General features: G+C 45.3%; 1 protein-coding gene across 1 annotated transcript in view; it reads left to right on the forward strand.

Moving 5' to 3' along the window:
• Nucleotides 1–19,905, forward strand: part of STAB2 (stabilin 2) — a 150,877-nt gene that overhangs the window by 62,614 nt on the left and 68,358 nt on the right. Inside the window, exons 19-27 of the mRNA XM_080935775.1 lie at nucleotides 382–562; nucleotides 1,958–2,054; nucleotides 5,083–5,241; nucleotides 9,569–9,664; nucleotides 10,696–10,791; nucleotides 12,612–12,659; nucleotides 14,034–14,170; nucleotides 14,728–14,842; nucleotides 15,986–16,063. Of these exons, the coding sequence (XP_080791901.1) occupies nucleotides 382–562; nucleotides 1,958–2,054; nucleotides 5,083–5,241; nucleotides 9,569–9,664; nucleotides 10,696–10,791; nucleotides 12,612–12,659; nucleotides 14,034–14,170; nucleotides 14,728–14,842; nucleotides 15,986–16,063 (1,007 nt within the window). The remainder of the gene's footprint in view (nucleotides 1–381; nucleotides 563–1,957; nucleotides 2,055–5,082; nucleotides 5,242–9,568; nucleotides 9,665–10,695; nucleotides 10,792–12,611; nucleotides 12,660–14,033; nucleotides 14,171–14,727; nucleotides 14,843–15,985; nucleotides 16,064–19,905) is intronic.

The following is a 19,905-nucleotide window of genomic DNA, read 5'->3' on the forward strand; positions in this document are numbered from 1 at the left end:
TGTCTGGAGTTCTCCAAACAGAAGAAGGCTTGTCTATATATTCTAGAATGTTTTCAGAAAGTGAGAAACTTCTTGGCCAACATCTCCAACCACGAAGTAGTTGAAAGTTGGACTCCTTGGCTTCTTTGTCTGTCTCACAGAAATCACCTCCTCCCCACCCCCACAGAGACAGTGAAGGCACACTGTGGACAAATATATCCTCCTCCAGGCGGGTGGGGGACAGTCAGCTAAGGCACCCTGAGAAACGCCGGCGACCCTGACTTCAACCCACCTCTGATTGACAACAGTGGGCTGGGGGTGGGGTGGGGAGATGACCCCCATTCTCCATGGTACTGTGCTCCAATAGGAAATGGTTCTCCAAGCTCTTCCCATGTCTTGCAGCCTGCCCGTGTGTTCACGGAACGTGTGATAACAGACTGGATAGCGACGGAGCCTGCCTGTCGGGGACATGCCGAGAGGGCACGGCTGGGAGGTTCTGCGACAAGCAGACAACAGCCTGTGGGCCCTATGTACAGTTCTGTCACATCCATGCCACCTGTGAATACAGCAATGGGACAAGTAGGTGGGTCACAGCCCAAGGCTACCGTGCCACCTGTGGGTGCAGCCGGCCCATATCTAATACTTTATAAAGTAAGGTGTGTTCTGCCCAGCTGGCTGCGCTTCTTGTAGAAGCTATGAGCTGAATCTAAATCTCAGCTCTGCTTGCTTTGGAAGGCAGCGGCCGCTGTGTGACCTTGGGCAAGTTGGTTTACCTCTCTGAGCTTCACTTTCCCCAGTAGTAGTGATGTGCCCTACCTAACAGAACAGTAGAAGGGAGTAAAAGAACAGAATGTAAGAGCATGCTGTGCCAGGCCGGATCTATCATGACGAGCCACAGACGAAGACAGTGAAGGCCAGCGTGTGCATTCTAGCCCTCGGGGAGCTAAACAGGAGGACTGCTCTGGTAGGCAGTGTGGACTACAGCAAGACCTTGTCTCAACAATCCAAAAAGGGGGAGGGGTGCTAGAGAGGTGACTCAGCCTGGAAGAGCACTTGCAGCTCCTCCAGAGGAGCTGAGCTGTGTTACCCACGCCTGCAACCACAGCTCCAGGGGATCCAACAGTCTTTTGGCCTCTAGGGGTGTGCCTGTGCATCTGTGAGTGTTTGTGTGTGTGCACACATGTGTGCACAAGTGTCTGTGTATACATGTGTCTGTGTGTATGTCTTCATCTATGTGTGCATGTGTGTATATGTCATGTGGGTCTGTGTGTGTCAATGTGTGTGTGCATTTATATGTGTCTGTGTCTGTGTGTGTTTCTGTGTATCTCTATGTTTCTCTGGGTGTCTGTGTGTGTGTGAGTGTGTGTGTGTATTCGTGAGTGTGCTTGAGTGTGGGTGACTGTATGTGTGTCTATCTGTGTATGCTTGTGTCTGTGTGTATTTGTGAGTGTGCTTGTGAGTATGTATGTTTCTTTGTGTGTGACTATGTGTCTGTTTCTCTGTGTGTATCTGTGTTTCTTTCTGTGTGTGTGTGTAGTGGGGGTGGTATATGAAGGGCCAGAGAAGGGGAGAGAACTCTCACCTGAACAATATGTTCAAGTACTTTCAGACCTGTGACCGTTTCTTGTCTCAAACTAGCCCAGAGAAGAAGGTTATAAACAGGTTCTGGTCCAGTAAGAGCAGGTTAGCTGCCACCACCGTGCCTGATGGTGCCGGTGAATTCCAATAAACTTTCCACAATGATCAGACTCATTTTTCCAAGTGAGAAGACAGTGTCTCTGCTGTGAGGAGACTCGGGTGGGCCACACAGTCTTGACAGCTGTCACCCAAAGTCATCCACCCATGTTCGCACCTAGGCTTCCTGCACAAGGTTCATCCGGCTCAGGCATTTCCGCCTCCTCCCTAGCTGGTTATCCAAAGCTTTGGGGCCAGGGTTAATTAGGTACCTTGGGCTGATTTTGTGCATTCTTTTCCACAGCTGTGTGTGCAATGAGGGCTATGAAGGAGACGGAACAATCTGTTCCAAGAAGGACCCTTGCCCGGGACTGACTTCCAGAGGAGGCTGTAGTCCTAATGTGAGTGTTATTTCTCTGAGCCAGGTACCCGGGGTTTCGCTTCTTTTACCTTTTGGAAGTAGGTACAACAGAAGCTACTCTGGAGATAAAAGCAATTCATATGGGAAAACATAATCTTCCACGCTGATAACCTGCCAGGCTGCCTCGGAATAGTGGAGGACACCGACAGCTGCAAGTTTGTTGAGTTCTATGTGGGCGTATGACGGGGGCGGGGTAGGAGAGGATGATGGGGGGGCAGCTCAGGCAGGGGCGGGGTAGGGGAGGATGATGGGGGGGCAGCTCAGGCAGGGGCGGGGTAGGGGAGGATGATGGGGGGGGCAGCTCAGGCAGGGGCGGGGTAGGGGAGGATGATGGGGGGGCAGCTCAGGCAGGGGCGGGGTAGGGGAGGATGATGGGGGGGCAGCTCAGGCAGGGGCGGGGTAGGGGAGGATGATGGGGGGGGCAGCTCAGGCAGGGGCGGGGTAGGGGAGGATGATGGGGGGGCAGCTCAGGCAGGGGCGGGGTAGGGGAGGATGATGGGGGGGCAGCTCAGGCAGGGGCGGGGTAGGGGAGGATGATGGGGGGGCAGCTCAGGCAGGGATGCTCTTCCAGACAGAGGAGGTGCTGACAGTTGAAGGCAGGGGTATTCAGCCAGCCGTGAAGGGCTTCTGAGAAACGCTTTAGGCTTCTGTTTCCTGACAAACTCAGCCCAGCTAGGACCAGACACAGCCATCAGCACTGTCATTTGGGGGCTAGTTTTTGTGACCTAATACTTCTAAATGAAATTCTGGGGGACAGACATCCCAAAATCCCATACCTGACTCATATAAAGCACCTTCAAAATGTCTGTCAGAGTTTTTGAAATATCATGTAAAGAAATGATTTTTTTCAGGGCCTTTTCATACACACTTTGTCTTGTCTTTCTTCTTCCCCAGCCCCCTTCCATCTCCTTGCCTCCTACCTTGGTCTTCCTCCCCCTCCTACCTTCCTGTAGACATCCCAGTATTCTCTTCCCTCCACTCTTTCCACTACAGGAACAATGCAGGAGGCAGAGGAAGGGGGAGGGAGTGGGAGGAACGGCCTATGATAGGAGCATGTTATACATGTATGTGAAATGTCATTATGAAACCTATTACTTTGTACAACTAATAAAACTTGAAAATAGGGCGGTCTTCTTTCGACCATCATAGTCCCTTTCCTAGCTCCATGACCAAGACATGCACACATGCACATGCCCAAACACATACACACACACACATGCACACACACACATACACACATGCACACACACATACACACACACATACACACACATGCACACATACACACACATGCACACACACACATACACACACACACACACACACACACACACACACACACACACACACACACACATTATAATCTCAGACCCAAGTATAAGAGAAAACATGTGGCATTTGTCTTTCCAAATTTGGAATGTGAAGAGGATTCTCTTGTGGGTGTTCTCTGTGACTCTCCCCAAGTACTGATCTTCTGGGCTCTGGGAAGGTAAGGTGTTGAGAATAACAACCTTTGCTGACAATGACACTCGTGTACCCGATCTCACTAACAATGACACGCGTGCACCCGATCTCACGCACTCCATGCACCAGCCCAGTGCAGTAGCTATGGTTAGTGTCGCCTAAGGACAGACTCCGCAGAATTAAGGAACTTGCCTCCATTTTGCTTCTGTTACCACAGCCCCTTCCACCTAGTGTCTTTCAAACATCTTGGCCACCACCTGACCTTATCACTTTCTCGAGCCACAGCTGAACAGTTTGTCTCCTTGCTTCTCCGCACTCCCCAGGTAGATGTGGCCAGAGTGGTTTGAAGCAAATTATATCGTTTCTCCCAGGCTTAATTAACCCCTCCCGGGAACTTCCCTGGGGATAAAAACCACAGCTTCAGGTTGAAGACATAACTTCAGGTCCTGCCCACCAGATTTGCCAGCGATTGAGTCCCACCGACCTCAACAACCTCAGAACCTTCCTATGTTTTCAGAGTCTTTCGGCTTCCTGTGGTCTCCGTGTACATTGCTACTTTTCTTGCTGCTGTAACCAAATACTAAACAAAAGCAATCCAGGAAGAAGGTGCTTGTTTTAGTTCTTAATTCAGGAGTATAATCTTGGGGTGAGTCAGGGCACCTAAAATACCAGGGAGCTAGTCATATTGCATTTACAGTTAAAAAGCGGGGGGCATACTGGCACTCAGCACATTCCCGTTTGTCCTGTTTATTGAGCACATGACATATAAGGTGTGTCTTCTTATCTCGTTAACCTAATCCAGAAACTCCCTAGCACAAGTGCCCAGAGGTTTGTTTCCTGTGTGAATCTGGACGCTATCAAGTTGACAATATTAACCATCACTCCCTTGGATCAAGAGTCATAGTATAGCTTAGAGAAGCTTGAGCCCCAACGTCATGGCGCCCTAGACTCATGCTTCTCTCTGTAGCTGTGTGATCTTGGGGACACACACCTCTTTCCCCCTTTTAGAAGATAAAGATAATCACACTGCCTGCTTCCAGAGCAGGGGTTCTCAACCTGTGGGTTTCAACCCCTTTGGGGGTCAAATGGCCTTTTCACAGGGGTCACATATCAGAGATCCTGCACATCAGATGTTTACATCACAATTCATAACTAGCAAAATTACAGTTATAAAGTAGCAAAGAAATAATAACTTAATGGTTGTGAGGGTCACCACAACATGAGGGGCTGTATTAAAGGGTCACAGTTGAGACCAATGCTCCTGAGGATCCTTTACTTCTGCAAATCAACAAAAACAGTCTCTGGCTGAATCAGTAACAGAATCTGTCGCGTGGTATAGCCCTTAACTGGCCAGTTCCAAGCGATCTTGCTGTCGAAATCATCCAGTGGCTTTATTATGTTCCCACGAATAAGTGTTTTAATCTTTTCCATTGCACTCCATGCAAATATGTTTCGAATATTCTTCCAGATCCTTTCTGTCTTCGGCAACTGCACGAAGCTGGCCTGTGGTTTCAGAGGCCTTGCTTTTGCTCTTCCTCCTGCAGGCAGAATGCATCCGAACTAGCACGGGGACATACAGCTGTGTGTGCCAGCGAGGCTGGACAGGGAATGGAAGAGACTGTGTGGAGATCAACAACTGCCTGTTGCCTAGCTCCGGTGGCTGCCATGACAACGCCACCTGTTTATATGTAGGCCCGGGGCAGGTGGGTAACTTGGGGAAGAAAAGAGGAAACAGGATTCCTAATGTGACTTAAAAACTCACAACCATAGAAGTGCTTTGGTTTGAAGTTACTATGGCTTTGCCCTCAGTTGTGGTAGGAAGAATGGGTTGGTTATCGTGAGTCTGAGACCTCGGTGTCACTGTGATGCCACCTTACAGAAGAAGAGCTGTGGTTAGCGATGTCTTCTGTGGCACAGAAACCAATCAGTCTCACTATGACTCACGCAGAGCCAGAATTCAAAGATCCCTCGGTCATCCCCGTTCCCCGTGGTTCACACACATATATCTAGAACATTCTATAGACTGTTACCTAATTTTAAGTGGCTTAATTTCATGAGAAGCAGCAGAGGCTACTGCCTGGGAATTAGTGAGTTACAGAAGAAGAGATACACACATAGTGTTTACATTAAGACTGCAGCCATGGAAATGATGGGTCCCCCACTCCCAGTCTTCCATGTGCCTCCTGCCCCCCCAAAACAGTGTAGGTGTGCTCCATCAAGTCAAGGGAGCACAAGACCTAGAAGGTAAGAATCAGGATCTTCCCTCTCACACACCCCTTTTGAATGATGATATACTTTCTCACACTTGTTCTAAACGGGGCTTTATTAAACCTTCAGATTATTTGGTTGAGAAATGTACGTTCCCCATGATGCTAGGCACAGTATAAGGTTCAACCTTGTTTCCTGTGGTGGTTCCAGGCCTTCTACCACAAGTCTGCCTTAGACAACACGTTCCCTGTGTGTGTCAGGAAGTGGGGCAGCACGGTTATTCAAGCACTGTGCTTGGTGAGATCTGGAGGTAGACCATGCCTCTCCTTCACTCTCGGATGGAACTCACCAACAAATGAAGGCCTGCCACAGGCAATGTGCCAGGGAAGCGTGTAGGGAGATATGTCTTTAGGAGTCTCTGGTGCTGTTCTTTCTCCTCCCTCTTCCCAGCTCCGGGAACAAGGCACTGAGCATCACTCCTGTGAAAGCAACACAAGGAGGATACTTTCAGGGCTTCGTGGTGGCTAGCCCTTAGAGAACTGGGACTCCAGGGGAGCTCAGAACTACCAAACAAGGAGATCTTCTTGGAAGTCTTTCTAGTGAGATTCCCCTTGGGTGGCGAAAAGGTAGTGAAGGTGATCAGGAGAAAGGTGTAAGGAAACAGAACTGTTCAGCCAAGAACACACAGAATACACCCCCCCTCAGGAGATTAAATTTTGAAGTACCTGCTGAGGCCTCACTGTGCTGAGTAACTTAGACCGTGTCTTGGTTACTTTTCTGTCGCTGTTGCTGACCACAATGAGTGCTGCTTAGGAAGTGACAGACAGGGGTGGGGAAAGTATTAAGAGGTATTTGGATCACTGGGAAGTCTGTTGCTTTTAATGGAAAATCCCATTACCTGTGCATTTCTGGAGAAGGAAAAGGGGCAGGGCCATGGGAAATTAACTAGTGGCTCTCCAGAAAATGAAAGTCGGAATTACCATAGGATCCAGTGACTCAGCTTCCCAAAGTAAGGACTCCCTGATACTAAGAACATTTTTCACACTAATCGAAAATGGAAGCAACATGTAATGAAGTCTCAGTCAGCGTTAGGAAGCAATTTGTGACACGTGCTACAGCTTAGATGAACTTAAAGACTCACCAGTGATTTTTCTTACAGGAGATCTCTCTCTATCTCTCTCTCTCTCTCTCTCTCTCTCTCTCTCTCTCTCTCTGTGTGTGTATGTGTGTGTGTGTGTGTGTGTGTGTGTGTGTGTGTGTGTATTTTTAAATTTTATGTGCCTTGGTGGTTTGCCTTCATGTAGGTCAGTATGAGGGTGTCAGAAGCCCTGAGCTGCCATGTGGGTGCTGGGAGTTGAGCCTGGGTCCTCTGGAAGAGCAGCCAGTGCTCTTAGCTGCTGAGCCATCTCTCAATCCCCTAAAATGAAATCTCTCATGGAGTCGAATTCATAAAGGCAGAGAGTAGAAACGTGGCTGCCAGGGCCTGGCAAAGAGGATGGAGTTACTCATGAGCAGATGCTTTCAGTTTGTGGTGATGAGGAAGGTTCTGGAAACACATCAGTGATGGTTGGACAGCAGTGTGAATATGTTTAATGCCCCTGAACTGTGTATTAAAAATGGTTTCAAAGGCAAAATTTACCAACATTTTGAAGAGGATGAAAGAGGAAAAACAAAGCCCTAAAAAAGGGAAAGTTGGGGCTCACACAACCATAAAGACTGTGTGCAGCTGCTGAGGTAGGTGCAGTGTGGTGCAGGGCTCAGAAGGTCACACAAAGGATGTCTGTCCAGCCCTAAGTTCTGCACAGTCTCCTGGGTAAGAGATGCCCTCCAACACTTCATCCTTCCTTACCCTTGCTCCTCTTTAGGCACAATAGAGTACATCTTGTGATCATGACCACCAAAACCCAGGATTCCTTCTCTCTTGTTGGCTCAAACCAAACACTTTCAGTTCTCCTCATTCCCATCAGCCCATGCTCACAACTGCAGAATTCGGGCCCCATGGCCAGGGTGTGCACAGGCGCCAACAAACCCAACCTGAAGCTCTATACTGGGGACCTGAGCTGAAGGAAATAACCATGCCATGTTATATAAGCCAGAAGACGAAATAGTGGCATCCTCAAAGCCAAATGGAGTGCATTTTCTAGGGAGAAAAGGGGGAGAGGGAGCACAGGTGCTGGCAGATGAAATCAAACAGATGTTTACATGAGCACACACCCGGTCTGTCCTGTGTTAGACTCTTCAGGGAACCACTGAGCTTGGTTGTATGTGTAATAAATTGCTAGGGCCAAAGCTTGCAAGTTACCCTGGAGACATGATCTGGTGTAAGGTGACAGACCATGTGAGTGACCAAGCGCTAAACACTTTAAAACCCATGCAGAATGAGCACACAGTGTGCCTGCCACTCTGCAGTGTCTACTGGCTGCTGCGCTATCTTACCCTTCCGATTTCTCTGACCTTCGCGTGGATCTAATACGAATGAGCTTTCCAATGAGCCCTGTGATGGTTTATATATGCATGGCCCAGGGAGTGACACTATTAGATGGCCTTGTTGGAGAAGGTAAGGAAGTATATATATAAAACATTCTTCCCACCACTGAACAATTTCATAGCAACCCTGATTGGGGTGTATATACGCTTTCGAAACCATCCTAATGAACTCTTCTCCAGTAATACTTCTTCAGACATACTTCCTTACCTCTGTTCATCTCTCCTGGCATTTTCCTTCAGCTCGAATGCCCTCCCCAACTCTCTTGTCCTCTCTCAAGGCCCACAGTGTCCCACTTCTTAAAAAGTATTCTTAGAATGACATCCCCAGCCCACCCCATCCCCTCTGGACTGTAGTCCATTCCCATGAGCACCTCACAAGCCAGTGGCTCCACAAAGCGCCCGTGTCTCTTAATTTTCCAGCTTGTGAAGATTGGTCCTTCCTGTTTACCTTCTAATGGATTTCTGCTGTTCTCTAGATTTACTGTCCGTTCCATAATTCCCAGAACATCTGTCCTGTTTAACGCAACTGAAGAAATTCTTTAAGATGTCAAAATATTACATTTTCATGGAAAACAGTTGGGGAAATGAGACAGGAAGTTGTTTCTGAGCTGATGTGTTTTTTTCTTCTGGCTTTTTCCATGCCCAGGTTGTTAGTTTTCTGTGCACTGAAGTCATCGACGGCAGCAGCTTCACTGGTTCACTGTCTGCATTAGTGTGAAAATGTTTCCATTGTACCATGACACTGCCATCATCATACTTTATTGATTAGCTACACACAACCAGTTACATAGGGCAAGTAAGAGCTGGAATACAGCCTGCCCCCTGCCCCCTGGAGTAGGGGGCTAAGCCCTCAAAGAAGAGGCACTTACTAGCTACATGAAGCTACACCGGCAGCCAAGCCATATGCTGTGGGCTGTCTATGCAGATGGGATGCCTTGAATCCATCTACTCAGTGGGGAGGCATCATCTGAATTAAGCTAGCAATAGCCTTGTACACGGCTCTCCACCAAGTAAATAAGCCATGGCTTTCGTAGCTTTTCTCTGCATATGGGGGTCAGCTCTTCCATTGTGATGGCCGTGAAGTCTAAGCTCTCTGCGGAGGCCTTTGTGAGGTCCAGAATTTTAATAGAAAGTTTAAAGGGCCTATGACTGGGCAGCATAATGTGAATGTTGTGGTGTTCACGTGCAGTGGACTGTGTGCAGTGACGGACGGTCTGGGATCTAGAGCCTCGGTTCTTTAGGCGGTTGAATGGCAACGGTTTTTATAGCTTGCTTTTCAGTGTAATGGAGGGCAGGCTTGCTTCACTAATCCTGTCTGTGTTCTTGGGATTGCAGAATGAATGTGAGTGCAAGAAAGGATTTCGAGGAGACGGGATCGACTGTGAACCAGTCATTTCATGCTTAGAACAAACGGAGAAATGCCACCCCCTGGTGAGTTACCTGGTGTTTCTGCTTCAATATTAAACAAACGGAACATTTTTGAGAAAGAACAAAAATTAAGTTATGTGGTTGCTTCCTGCCGTGATTATAAAATACCTGAGCCAAACACCTTGAGGAAGAGGGTTTGTTTGACTCCTGGTTTCCATGGCTGCATGGCCTCTGGGCTGTGTGTGGTGAAGTAGAGCATTGTGGTGAGGAACATGGATGATCAAGGTGCCTCACTCATGGTGGGCAGGAGTGTGACCCGTGGGTGTGTTCCCAGTGACCTACTTCTTCCAACTAGGCCCAACCTCTAAAAATTTTGAGCCCCTCCCAGTAGCAACACTAAAGTTTGAACCCATCAATGGAGTCAGGTTGATGAAATCAAAGTTTTGTGGTTTGGACACCCACCCCCACCTCTGTACATAATGCATCAGGAAATGAGCTATTAGCATGGTGTTCTTTGGGGAGGATACTTCACACCCAAACCCTAGCAGCTCTATCTTGCCTGAGCCTAGCCATGAACGAAGTCCCTCACCTCTGTAGAGCAGCTATTGCAATCTCCACTCTATTCCAAAGCTTAGAAGCAGCAGCTTGTGTTGTCAGAAAAGATGCTAGGCAGCAGTTACATTTGAGTCTGAGACCCACAGAGAGTAAGTTTAGGGTAAAGGTTCAGTGTGGAATAATATAAACATATATATATAAACATATATATATATATATTGCACAAGATGAGTTTATATATTCATCATCTGTCCGAAAATCAAATTTAGCTCTCCTCGGATTTTTCATTTGCTAAATCTGGCAGGGATGAAAAGAAAGATTTGTTGTGCCTAAAAGCAGCAGGCAAGAGCATCCTGCTGTAACGCTGAGGTGTCTGGGTTGTTCCCACCATCTTTCAGCACTGAACTTGCAGAGGAGTTTGTTGTTGTTCCTGTACAACTGGGGATCGGACTCAGGGCCAAGAGCAACTAGGTAGCCTCGGGGTTCTTGCCTTAGAGCTGACCGACTCACAGCTGCTTCTTCCATCTTGCTTTTTGCAGGCCACTTGTCAGTCTACTTCGTCTGGCGTTTGGAGCTGTGTTTGCCAAGAGGGCTATGAAGGAAACGGTGTCCTGTGCTATGGGAATGTGCTCGTGGTAAGTCCCTAGTGAGAACCTCAAATGCAAAGCCACAGAGAGCACACAGTAAGAAAATGGACAAAACTAACGTCTCAGCTAAGATAGTCTTCGACATGATCCATCTGCAGACTCTTTGTCCAAGCGATTCTTATATGAAGACAGCTGTGTGGTGCTTCTGTGTACCAGGTGCCTTTCTGGGTCCTTTATGCAGCAACATCTCATTTAAACCTCTCAACAGTCATCCCAGATGTCCATTTTCTTGCTGTGATGTTACCCATTCCACAGGCCAGGAAACAGAGGCTAAGCACACTTACTTGCCAGACCCAACACTTAACCGCCAGTAGAGAGTATTTTATCCATGTAGGTCACGCCCAGCTGATACTACTCCACCCACGCTCCTCCAGCAGTGGACTTCATCTCAAGGGTGAGACTTCACCTCATTCCTATGTCACTCACATTAAACTCACCAAAACCCTAAGTGCTCCTAGGTATGGTGGAGGAGGTTAAATATAGCCAGAGGCAGGGATATCTGGGAGAGACCAGAGGGGACAGAGCCAAACTGAGCAGGGCCATGTGAGAGGAGAAAGAAAAGCAGAGCAAGAAGGGAGATGATCCATCACCCAAGAGGGATAGCCTGAGCCAAGAGACGAGCCAAGAGGCAGAGGGGCCAAAACAACCAGTTTAGCCAAAATGGCTGGATTATATAAGGATGAGATACAGGAATTGACGCTGGCCAGCCGTCAGCTTTGATATGTTAATAGACACAGCAGTTAGCAGTGTGTTTGGGTCTGAGAGCTAACATTTTTTCCTCCTGCCTTGTTTTTCTCATACAGTAGGGTCCTATGAAACCTTCACTCTAGAAATCCCCTAGGACCAGCCAGTGCTGTTCCCCAGCCTGCTGTGAGCCCCCCTGCCATGTTCTCATTGGCATTCATTCACCGTGTTAAACCAGAAAGGTGCCCCCAAACCTCCATCAGTTCCAGTCCACTGCCATGTCCCTATCCTTCCATGGAAGCAAACTGAAGTTCAGGACCTCTGCCTGTCACTGTAGAGTCTTCTGTAGGTCATGGTAAAACCACAGAGCGAGTCAGGCAAGTTAAGCCCAAGCACTGCCTGCTGCTCCACACTGGTTCTGACTGGAGGCTGTTGCTGAACTCTGGGTCCCTTGCTGGGGCCTAGGTGGCTGTGTTTCTTACCAGAAAGTTCAACTTACTTCAGTCTAACAAGAATGTCTAACAAGCATGTTCAAACTGTAGCTCAGAGGCCCGTGCACACCAAGACAGCAATGATCCAAAATTGTTTGGTGTAAAACATTATCAAATCTGGTGCTTGTGGCTTTTTTTACTTTGTAGTTATTCTTTGCTATGCAGTTCTCAAGTGTGAACTTTGTACATAACATCATTTTGTAGTGTCAAAAGGGTGGACACACCTACTTCTGAAACAGCAGTTCCTCTAAAACAACCCTTTTGGGATGCTGAATGACCCTTTCACAGGGGTCACCTAAGACCATTAAAAAACACAGACATTTATATTCCAATTCATAACCATAGCAAAATTACAGTTATGAGATAGCAACGAAATCAATTTTATGGTTGGAAGAAGCAGTCACCTCAAAATGAGGAAACGTATTAACGTGTTGCAGCGTTAGGAAGGTTGAGAACCACTGCTCTAAAGGACAGTCTGGCCCCTGAGTGTGAAGGCCAGCAGCAGCTCCTGCTCAGAGGCAGGTTGGCATCAGACAGTATAGCTGGAGAGGGGCGGGACAGGTTGTCGAGAACCTCACTGAGATAATGTTTCTGTGTTCTCTTTCTCCTTCGGCCCTCCTTCAAACAAATAAGGAGCTATCGTTTCTCTCTGAAGCAGCTCTATTTTACCAGTGGATAAATGTGAGTCCCTGAATTTGCACTTTAGCATTGGCAATATGAATTATTTTAGAGATCTGGAGTTTGTGCAGTGGAAAACTAGAAATGTGTCTGGGGCTGGGGGTGGGAGGGATTGAGGGGATTGTCCTCCACAATACTCCTCACCTTGCCTGCACTTTAGAATCATGTAGGCACCCCAACCCTGGAGACTCTGATTTGATAAGTCAGGGGCTTGGCCTGGACACCAGTGAACACCCCCAAGCTGGAAATCTCTGGTCCAGGTTAAGATGGGGTAGCTGGTTTCTAAGCAATTCAAATACACAAAAATAGTACTACCTATCACATAGTTCTTTCTTTGAAAGCTTAATGTGATTATGTTGTAATTCACCAAGATTTGAACCTATAGCTGACATCTGGAGAGCTTACCTCTCTGCTTAACATACTCAAAGAGCTTACTCTTTACCCCTGGAGAGGACCACATGGAGTCTAGCTTCACCCTGCCCCAGCGTCTGCACCTCCATCCCTTTTGGCCAAATGGATCAGGGTGCCTGACCTAGCCAGACAACATCACAGAGTGTTTTTTTTAAATAAGTATGTGCCAAAATAGGTCTTACTCAGTCAGCATTCACTCAGAGAACAGCGCCCTGTATATTCCAGAACATTCTAGGAAGCACTTGTTTTTACAGTGGAGGCTCTCTGTACAACTCTCTCCCTAAAGGCAAGGGACTGCTCCCTCTCAGTATGTTAGCTTCCCTGTAACCCTACCATGCACAGTCTCACCCTACGAGAGTGTACTCAGTAGCAGGTTGGATGGGCCACATTTACCCCTGCCTGCTTTAAATGCTGTTGTGTTAGGAATTAACACCTATTCCCATGGGAGTATTCACCAGAAATCAGCAAGTTCTATAAACCAAGATTTAGGGCTCTGGAAACCATTTTTACTTTGAGTTGATTTTTTTTCATGTAATTGTTTAACATAACAGTAGATTTTCTGAGCATGCATGAAACGTAACGTCCAATTCAGGTTTTCAGTCTCTGCATCTTCCTCAGTCTTACTCCAAAGACACCGAAGAATTCACAGACTCCTTTCAGTTCATGCACATGTACACATAACACACACATACACACAGCAAGACTATTCATCTGGCTTTTCATTCATACTTACAGTGACAAACTATGACCCAATCAGAATAATCTGTATTGTTATAAAGATCCACACATTAAAGAGAAAAAAAGATGAGTCTCAAAACAGAATGTTAAGTCACCCGCCAATGTCTGGGTGGACTTGGGGAGGGAAGCATACTGTCTTCCCAGCATTCCTAGAGCTGCATCACACGGGAAGCCATCATCTCTGACCCTAACAGTACTGTGACCACTTTCTTTTCTCCTGTGACCTAGAATGCGTCCCTGCAGGCCATGCTGTCTACCCGCTCGAATTTAACTGTCCTCGCACCATCCCAGCAAGCCACTGAGGACATGGACCAGAACGAGAAGAGCTTCTGGTTGTCCCGGAACAATATTCCAGCCCTGATAAGGTGGGTATCCTTTACCTTATTTTCCATGTTATGTGACTGGGATCCAGGAAGATCATTCCTTAGTTCAATATAAAGAGGCCATTTCCTAGCAACCCTCCCCTAGGTCAGGAAAAGTTAACAGCTGACTGTAAACCTTCCTAATGCTGTGACCCTTTAATACAGTTCCCCATGTTTCTGCTATATGTGGTGACCCCCAACCATAGAATTATGTCGCTACTTCATAACTATAGTTTTGTTACTATTATGAATAGTAATATAAATATCTGATATGTAATATATCTGATATATGACACTCCCCTCAAGAAGTTGTGGCCTACAAGTTAAGAACCACTGCTAAGCCAAGCAATGTAACACCTCTGAGACGGGTGTTATAATTGTCCCCACTTGACAGATGTGGGAAGTGAGGTATCGTGGTTAGTGACTAATTCCAGAGAAGGCTGACCTCAGGGGCAAATGTGGAGTTTGAATATGGTAATCAAGCCCCAGAGCTCATTCCCCTGTTCAGTGATACTCCCTTTGTGCATGGACGTGTGTGATCCTTATGATCTTCTCTTTAGATACCACACACTACTAGGCACATATGGAGTGGCTGACCTGCAGGCCCTGCCGTCACCTCACATGCTAGCAACATCCTTGCAAGGAAGCTTCCTTCGCCTGGACAAGGCAGATGGGGTAAGAACTCTGTCATCCGGCTGTTTGGAGCATGATACCTTTACTCATGTCGTCCTTTCTAAATTTTTGAGATGGAATTTTCAGATATGTACACAAAGAGAACAGAAGCCTGTGTGAGCATCACCAGTTGCAACCATGATCACACACATACACATTAAACAAAAAGAAAGAAAAAACAGAAAGCACCTAGGCTACAGCAGTATATTCATTCATTTTCTCGTTGCTGTAATGTCTGACAAAAGCAACTTAAGGCTCACAGTTTGAGGGTGAAGTCTGTAATCAGGCTAACCCACTGGCGTTCCAAACCATCAGTTTTCTTAGCTACAGTAACATCCACCCTGGCATGCCACAGGCTATATTAGTTCCAAAATGGATCAATCAAGGCCTTGCCCTAGAGGAGATAACCATCAAACACATTTTTCTTAATGTCTTTCCTGTGTCTGATACAATGGAAGTATCCAATTTTAACAAAAAGAGATATGACAGATCAACTGGTGTGTTTCTGCAGTCTCTGTACATGGAACTTCCATGCTCACGGTTAGGAAAGTATCCCTGCTCCCTAAGATTCAGGAGGAATTGCAAACAGAGGTCCCAGTGGAGAAAAAAAAGAGGAAGCCAGAAAGACTGGAGCTTAGTTGCTCTTGATTGGTAAACAGGCACTGTCTAAATTAGTTTGCTGTGATCCATTTAAAAAGAAAAGTACCACAGACCAAGGGGGCTCTAAGAACATTTGGTATCTTCATAGTTCTGAAGGCTTCTGGAAGTCCAAGACCAAAGTGTTGGCAAGAGTTGGTTCCCTGTGAGGGTAGCTAAGGCTATTTCATTGGCTTACTGATGTCCACGCTACTGATCTAATAGAACTTTCCCTCTTCGGTGCTTTGTGTGAATTTCCCATACTTATTTTTAGTTGACTGAAAGAGTAGAATAGACTTGACAATCAGAGTGCATCGCTCATATAGAAGAAAGCCATCTTCTCATGTGTGTACGTGTATATGTATGTCTGTTTGTGATATCTAACAGGTCACAATGTAAAGGATTTCATGGCCCAAAACTGTGGTTACTGCTACTCAAAAAAAAAGTAAAAACCCTAGAGGTAAAGCGACCTTCAAGTATACTCACCTTCCCATGTGTTTGCACTTGTAGAATATTACAATTGGAGGGGCATCCATTGTAGATGGTGACAATGCAGCCACAAACGGGGTGGTCCACATCATCAATAAGGTAAGGATGCTTGTTTCCCCTCTGTAATGTCTTCCTATATAGTGCTGTTTGGGTGAGTAGAAAACACTTATTCTTGTATCAAATGAGCTTCTCATTTGATGCATTTCATTATGATTTCTAGAACCTAATGGAGGCTCTCTTCATTCCGTCAGACGTCTCGATAACTCACCCCACCTGTATTTGCAGCAGGGCCTGTCGTATGTGGCTCACATACACATTCTCTCTTGTATATGCAAACATCTTAAGAGGCACAAATCTAAAGTCAAGAACAAGGGGAAAGTAGTTTATCACTATTCACTCCTTCCCTGAACTATTGTATCCTAAAAGACGAAGGGGATACAGAAAAGCCTAAGAGAAAAAATACATAAAAGCACAGAAAAACTGCCATAAGATTTTCATTTTTACATAAGTCCCAATTCACTAGTATTCATAGGTATGAAAAGGAATAAAAAATGGGAAATGGGAGAGGAGGAGCTGGAGAGATGGTTCAGCGGTTAAAGTACACAGTGGCTCACAACCATCTGTAATGGAGTCCAATGCCCTCTTCTGGTGTGTTTGAAAGAGCAACCATATACATATTTATATATATTTTTAAAGGGAAATGGGTTTATTAAGATCTTCATTTTAAAAGAAATTTCCAGTATAGTGGAAATGTTCAGAAGGTAAAAGGCTAGGGAAACAATTAATTAATTGCATTTTAATTAAAATTGTTCTCACTTGGCACTTATATATTCACTTCTCAAAAGCCTTAATTCAACTATTTCTGTTCAAAATAGAGAAGCTATTTGTAAGTCTCCATGTTTTTCAAAGCAAGAGTCAGCATTTATAGGAAATTAGGATTCCTGCAACACCAAGTGACACTGCTTATCAACAGGTTTTTCTAGTCTTAGCTTTTCAGAGTAGTAAAATCCCTTTATAAAAATTTTAATTAAGAAAACATAAAATTGGGCTGGGGAGGTGGCTCAGGGGTTAAGTGCTTGTCACACACACAAGCCTGAAGAGCTTAATTCAGACATCCAGTATCAAATAAAAGTCTGAGTAGAGCTTCATGGATCTGTAACAGAAAAATATTTAGCCAGCCAGTCTGAAATACTGAGCTCCAGATTCGGTGAACACAAATACATACATTCTCACCTTTTCTCCCTTCTTACATATTTCAGATGGATACAAGTTTTCTTAGTAAGATAGTACCTCAACCCACCTCTTACTCTGAGCTTATTACCATGGGATGCTAAGTCCCAACCTTTCTGTGGCCTTCCCATATATCCCATGTCTATGAAATATATGTCAAGGTGAAAATTTTGGTTTGAGCTTCTGACTAGCTATATAATCTTGTGGAAGTCATATATAACCTCTACAAGTCTCATTCATCTTCTTTTGTGGGGATTAAATGATACCCTCTACTTCAAGGCTTGCCACTAAAGGGCCCTCAGTAAATGCTGGCTTCATTTCCTTCTTCCTTTGAAATACCATGGGAATTTCTGTATGAAGCTTATTTGGCATACCCATCAATTATCCTATACTGATGCCTGTTTCCTGAGACCCTTTAGTGACCTGGAGGCCTGTGTCTGTATCTCTCTGTGCCCCTCAAGAGAGCCAGCACCTAGCTCTATGTATAATTGGAATTTCTGAAGATCCATTAGGTTCCAGGCACTATGCCAAGAATCAACCCCACCTGGTGTCCCTTTTTTTTTATAACATTAAAATGGTGTTATACTGTCCTTGTATTAAAGATGAGACAACATTCCAAGATAAGTAATTTGACTAAGGAAGAAGTTTCATGAACATGAAAAGTTTGTGATTATTCTCTTCTTAGCCCTTGAATTGTGCTACTCTCTCAAGAACCCCTCTTGTCAATTGGCATCATTCCACCTTTGTTAGTACCGCTATATCTGATTGTGTCAGTGGAGGTGAAGTCCAGCCCACAGTACTTTGCTTGCTTTGTACCCATCTGGGGTTAAAAACTCAAGAAGAAATCGCTTTTTGAAAGTTTGGCCTTCATAAATGTATATTGTCGCCAAATGAGCATAAAGCCATTAAGGTCTAGCAGACCATCTCCACATAGCTCTCAAATCTGTTATGCCTATATAATTCAAAGTCTGCCACCCCCACCCCACTTTGCCTCTGTTATAATACTAAGGAAGTTGTAGAGACAGAAAACTAAAGGAAAGAGAGGCTATAGGTCTGATTTAGGTGGTGTCTTAGTTAGGGTTTCTAATGCTGCAACGAAACACTATGATTAAAAAATCTATGGGAGGAATGGGTTTATTTGGCTTAGGCTTCCATAACACTGTTCATCACCACAGGAAGTAAGGACAGGAACCGAAACAGGACAGGAACCCGGAAGCAGGAGCTGATAGAGGCCATGGTGGGATGCTGCTCACTGACTTGCTGCTTCACCTGGCTTGCTCAGCCTTTCCTCTAGAACACAGGACCATCATCTCAGGGACGGCACCACCCACAGTGAGCAGGGGCCCTGCTTCATCAATCACTGATTAAGAAAACGCCCTACAGGTCTGGCTCCAACCTGATCTTATGGAGGCATGTCCTTAACTGATATTCCCTCTGATCCAATGACTTTAGCTTGTCCAGTTAACATAGAACTATCCAGCACAGGTAGGACCACATTTATTCATGGCCATAATGTCATCCATTTGTATGAATGCCAAAATACCACATACGATGGGATACAGGCCCTTACATGGGTGGGAAACTACATCATAGTCCCTTAACCCTAAAGCTGCTTGATCTGGCCACAAGGGAAACTAGGAAGTATAATCTTTTAGCAGGAAACTGTCATCCCTAATTCTAAGAGGATATAAAAATGTAGGGCAGGATCATTATAGCTTTTTTTTTTTTTTTTTTGCTGAGGAGAGTCTTTGTCAGAGGAGATATCTGTGTCCACTAAAGAGGGAATCTTCAGGTCACATAGCAAGGAGTAGGGGTCTTAATGGACCACAATTGCTGTTTGCATTCTTGAAGAAACTTGGAAAATAATTATTATTAAAAGTAAAACCATGTGATTTTTCTAGGAAGGTTGAGGTATAGGGAGAAACAGTGAGTTGGTGAGACGAAGTGGGCATACTGATTTTAGGGTGACAGTGACTAGTCCCATTGCCAGGACTGCTGTACAGAAATGAACTAGTAGTAGCAGGGAGCTACAGAGCATCAAAGGAAGAGTCAGGACAAACAGAGGACTAATGTAAAGAACTGTATCTAGCCAGGGGTGAAAGGGATGAAGGTGCCCTTTAACCAGTTTCTTCACAGCATCTAAAAGGTCTCCTGCAGCTATATCAGGAACAAACATAGGTGTTGTGGGGTAAGAGCTATTAGGAGAGCCTCTGTGGAACATTTTATTTGGGTATAGGGTGAAGTTTAGTAAGTAAAACATAGAATAAAAACCTAAGAGGATAATAATGAGAAAAGAAGAGATCCAAGGAAGAAAGCTTCCAAAAACTCAAAACTGTCTGTCTTCCTCTAATCTAGTTGCTGAAAACAATCTATAAAGAAACCAGATAGCAAATACTAAATTTCTAGGTCTCCTGATCTCTGTAACTATTCAACTCTGCCTTTGTAATACAAAGTTAGCTTCAGACAACATGTAAAAAAAATGTCTAGGACTGTGTTCCAAATAAAACTTTATTTTTTGGCAGTGGTATAACATATTTTAATTCACAGTAAACACTCTGAAAATAGATTTTTAAAAAGTCTAACAAGCTATCAGAATTGACTAGTGTATACCAATAGTCAGAGCAGACTCACAAGTGCTTAAATGCATGTTACAAATATTACAGGCAAATGATACATTTTTTTAAAAGAAAATCTACATAGCAACACTGTAA

This window comes from Micromys minutus (assembly GCF_963924665.1).
Source record: "Micromys minutus genome assembly, chromosome: 22".
Classification (NCBI taxonomy): domain Eukaryota; kingdom Metazoa; phylum Chordata; class Mammalia; order Rodentia; family Muridae; genus Micromys; species Micromys minutus.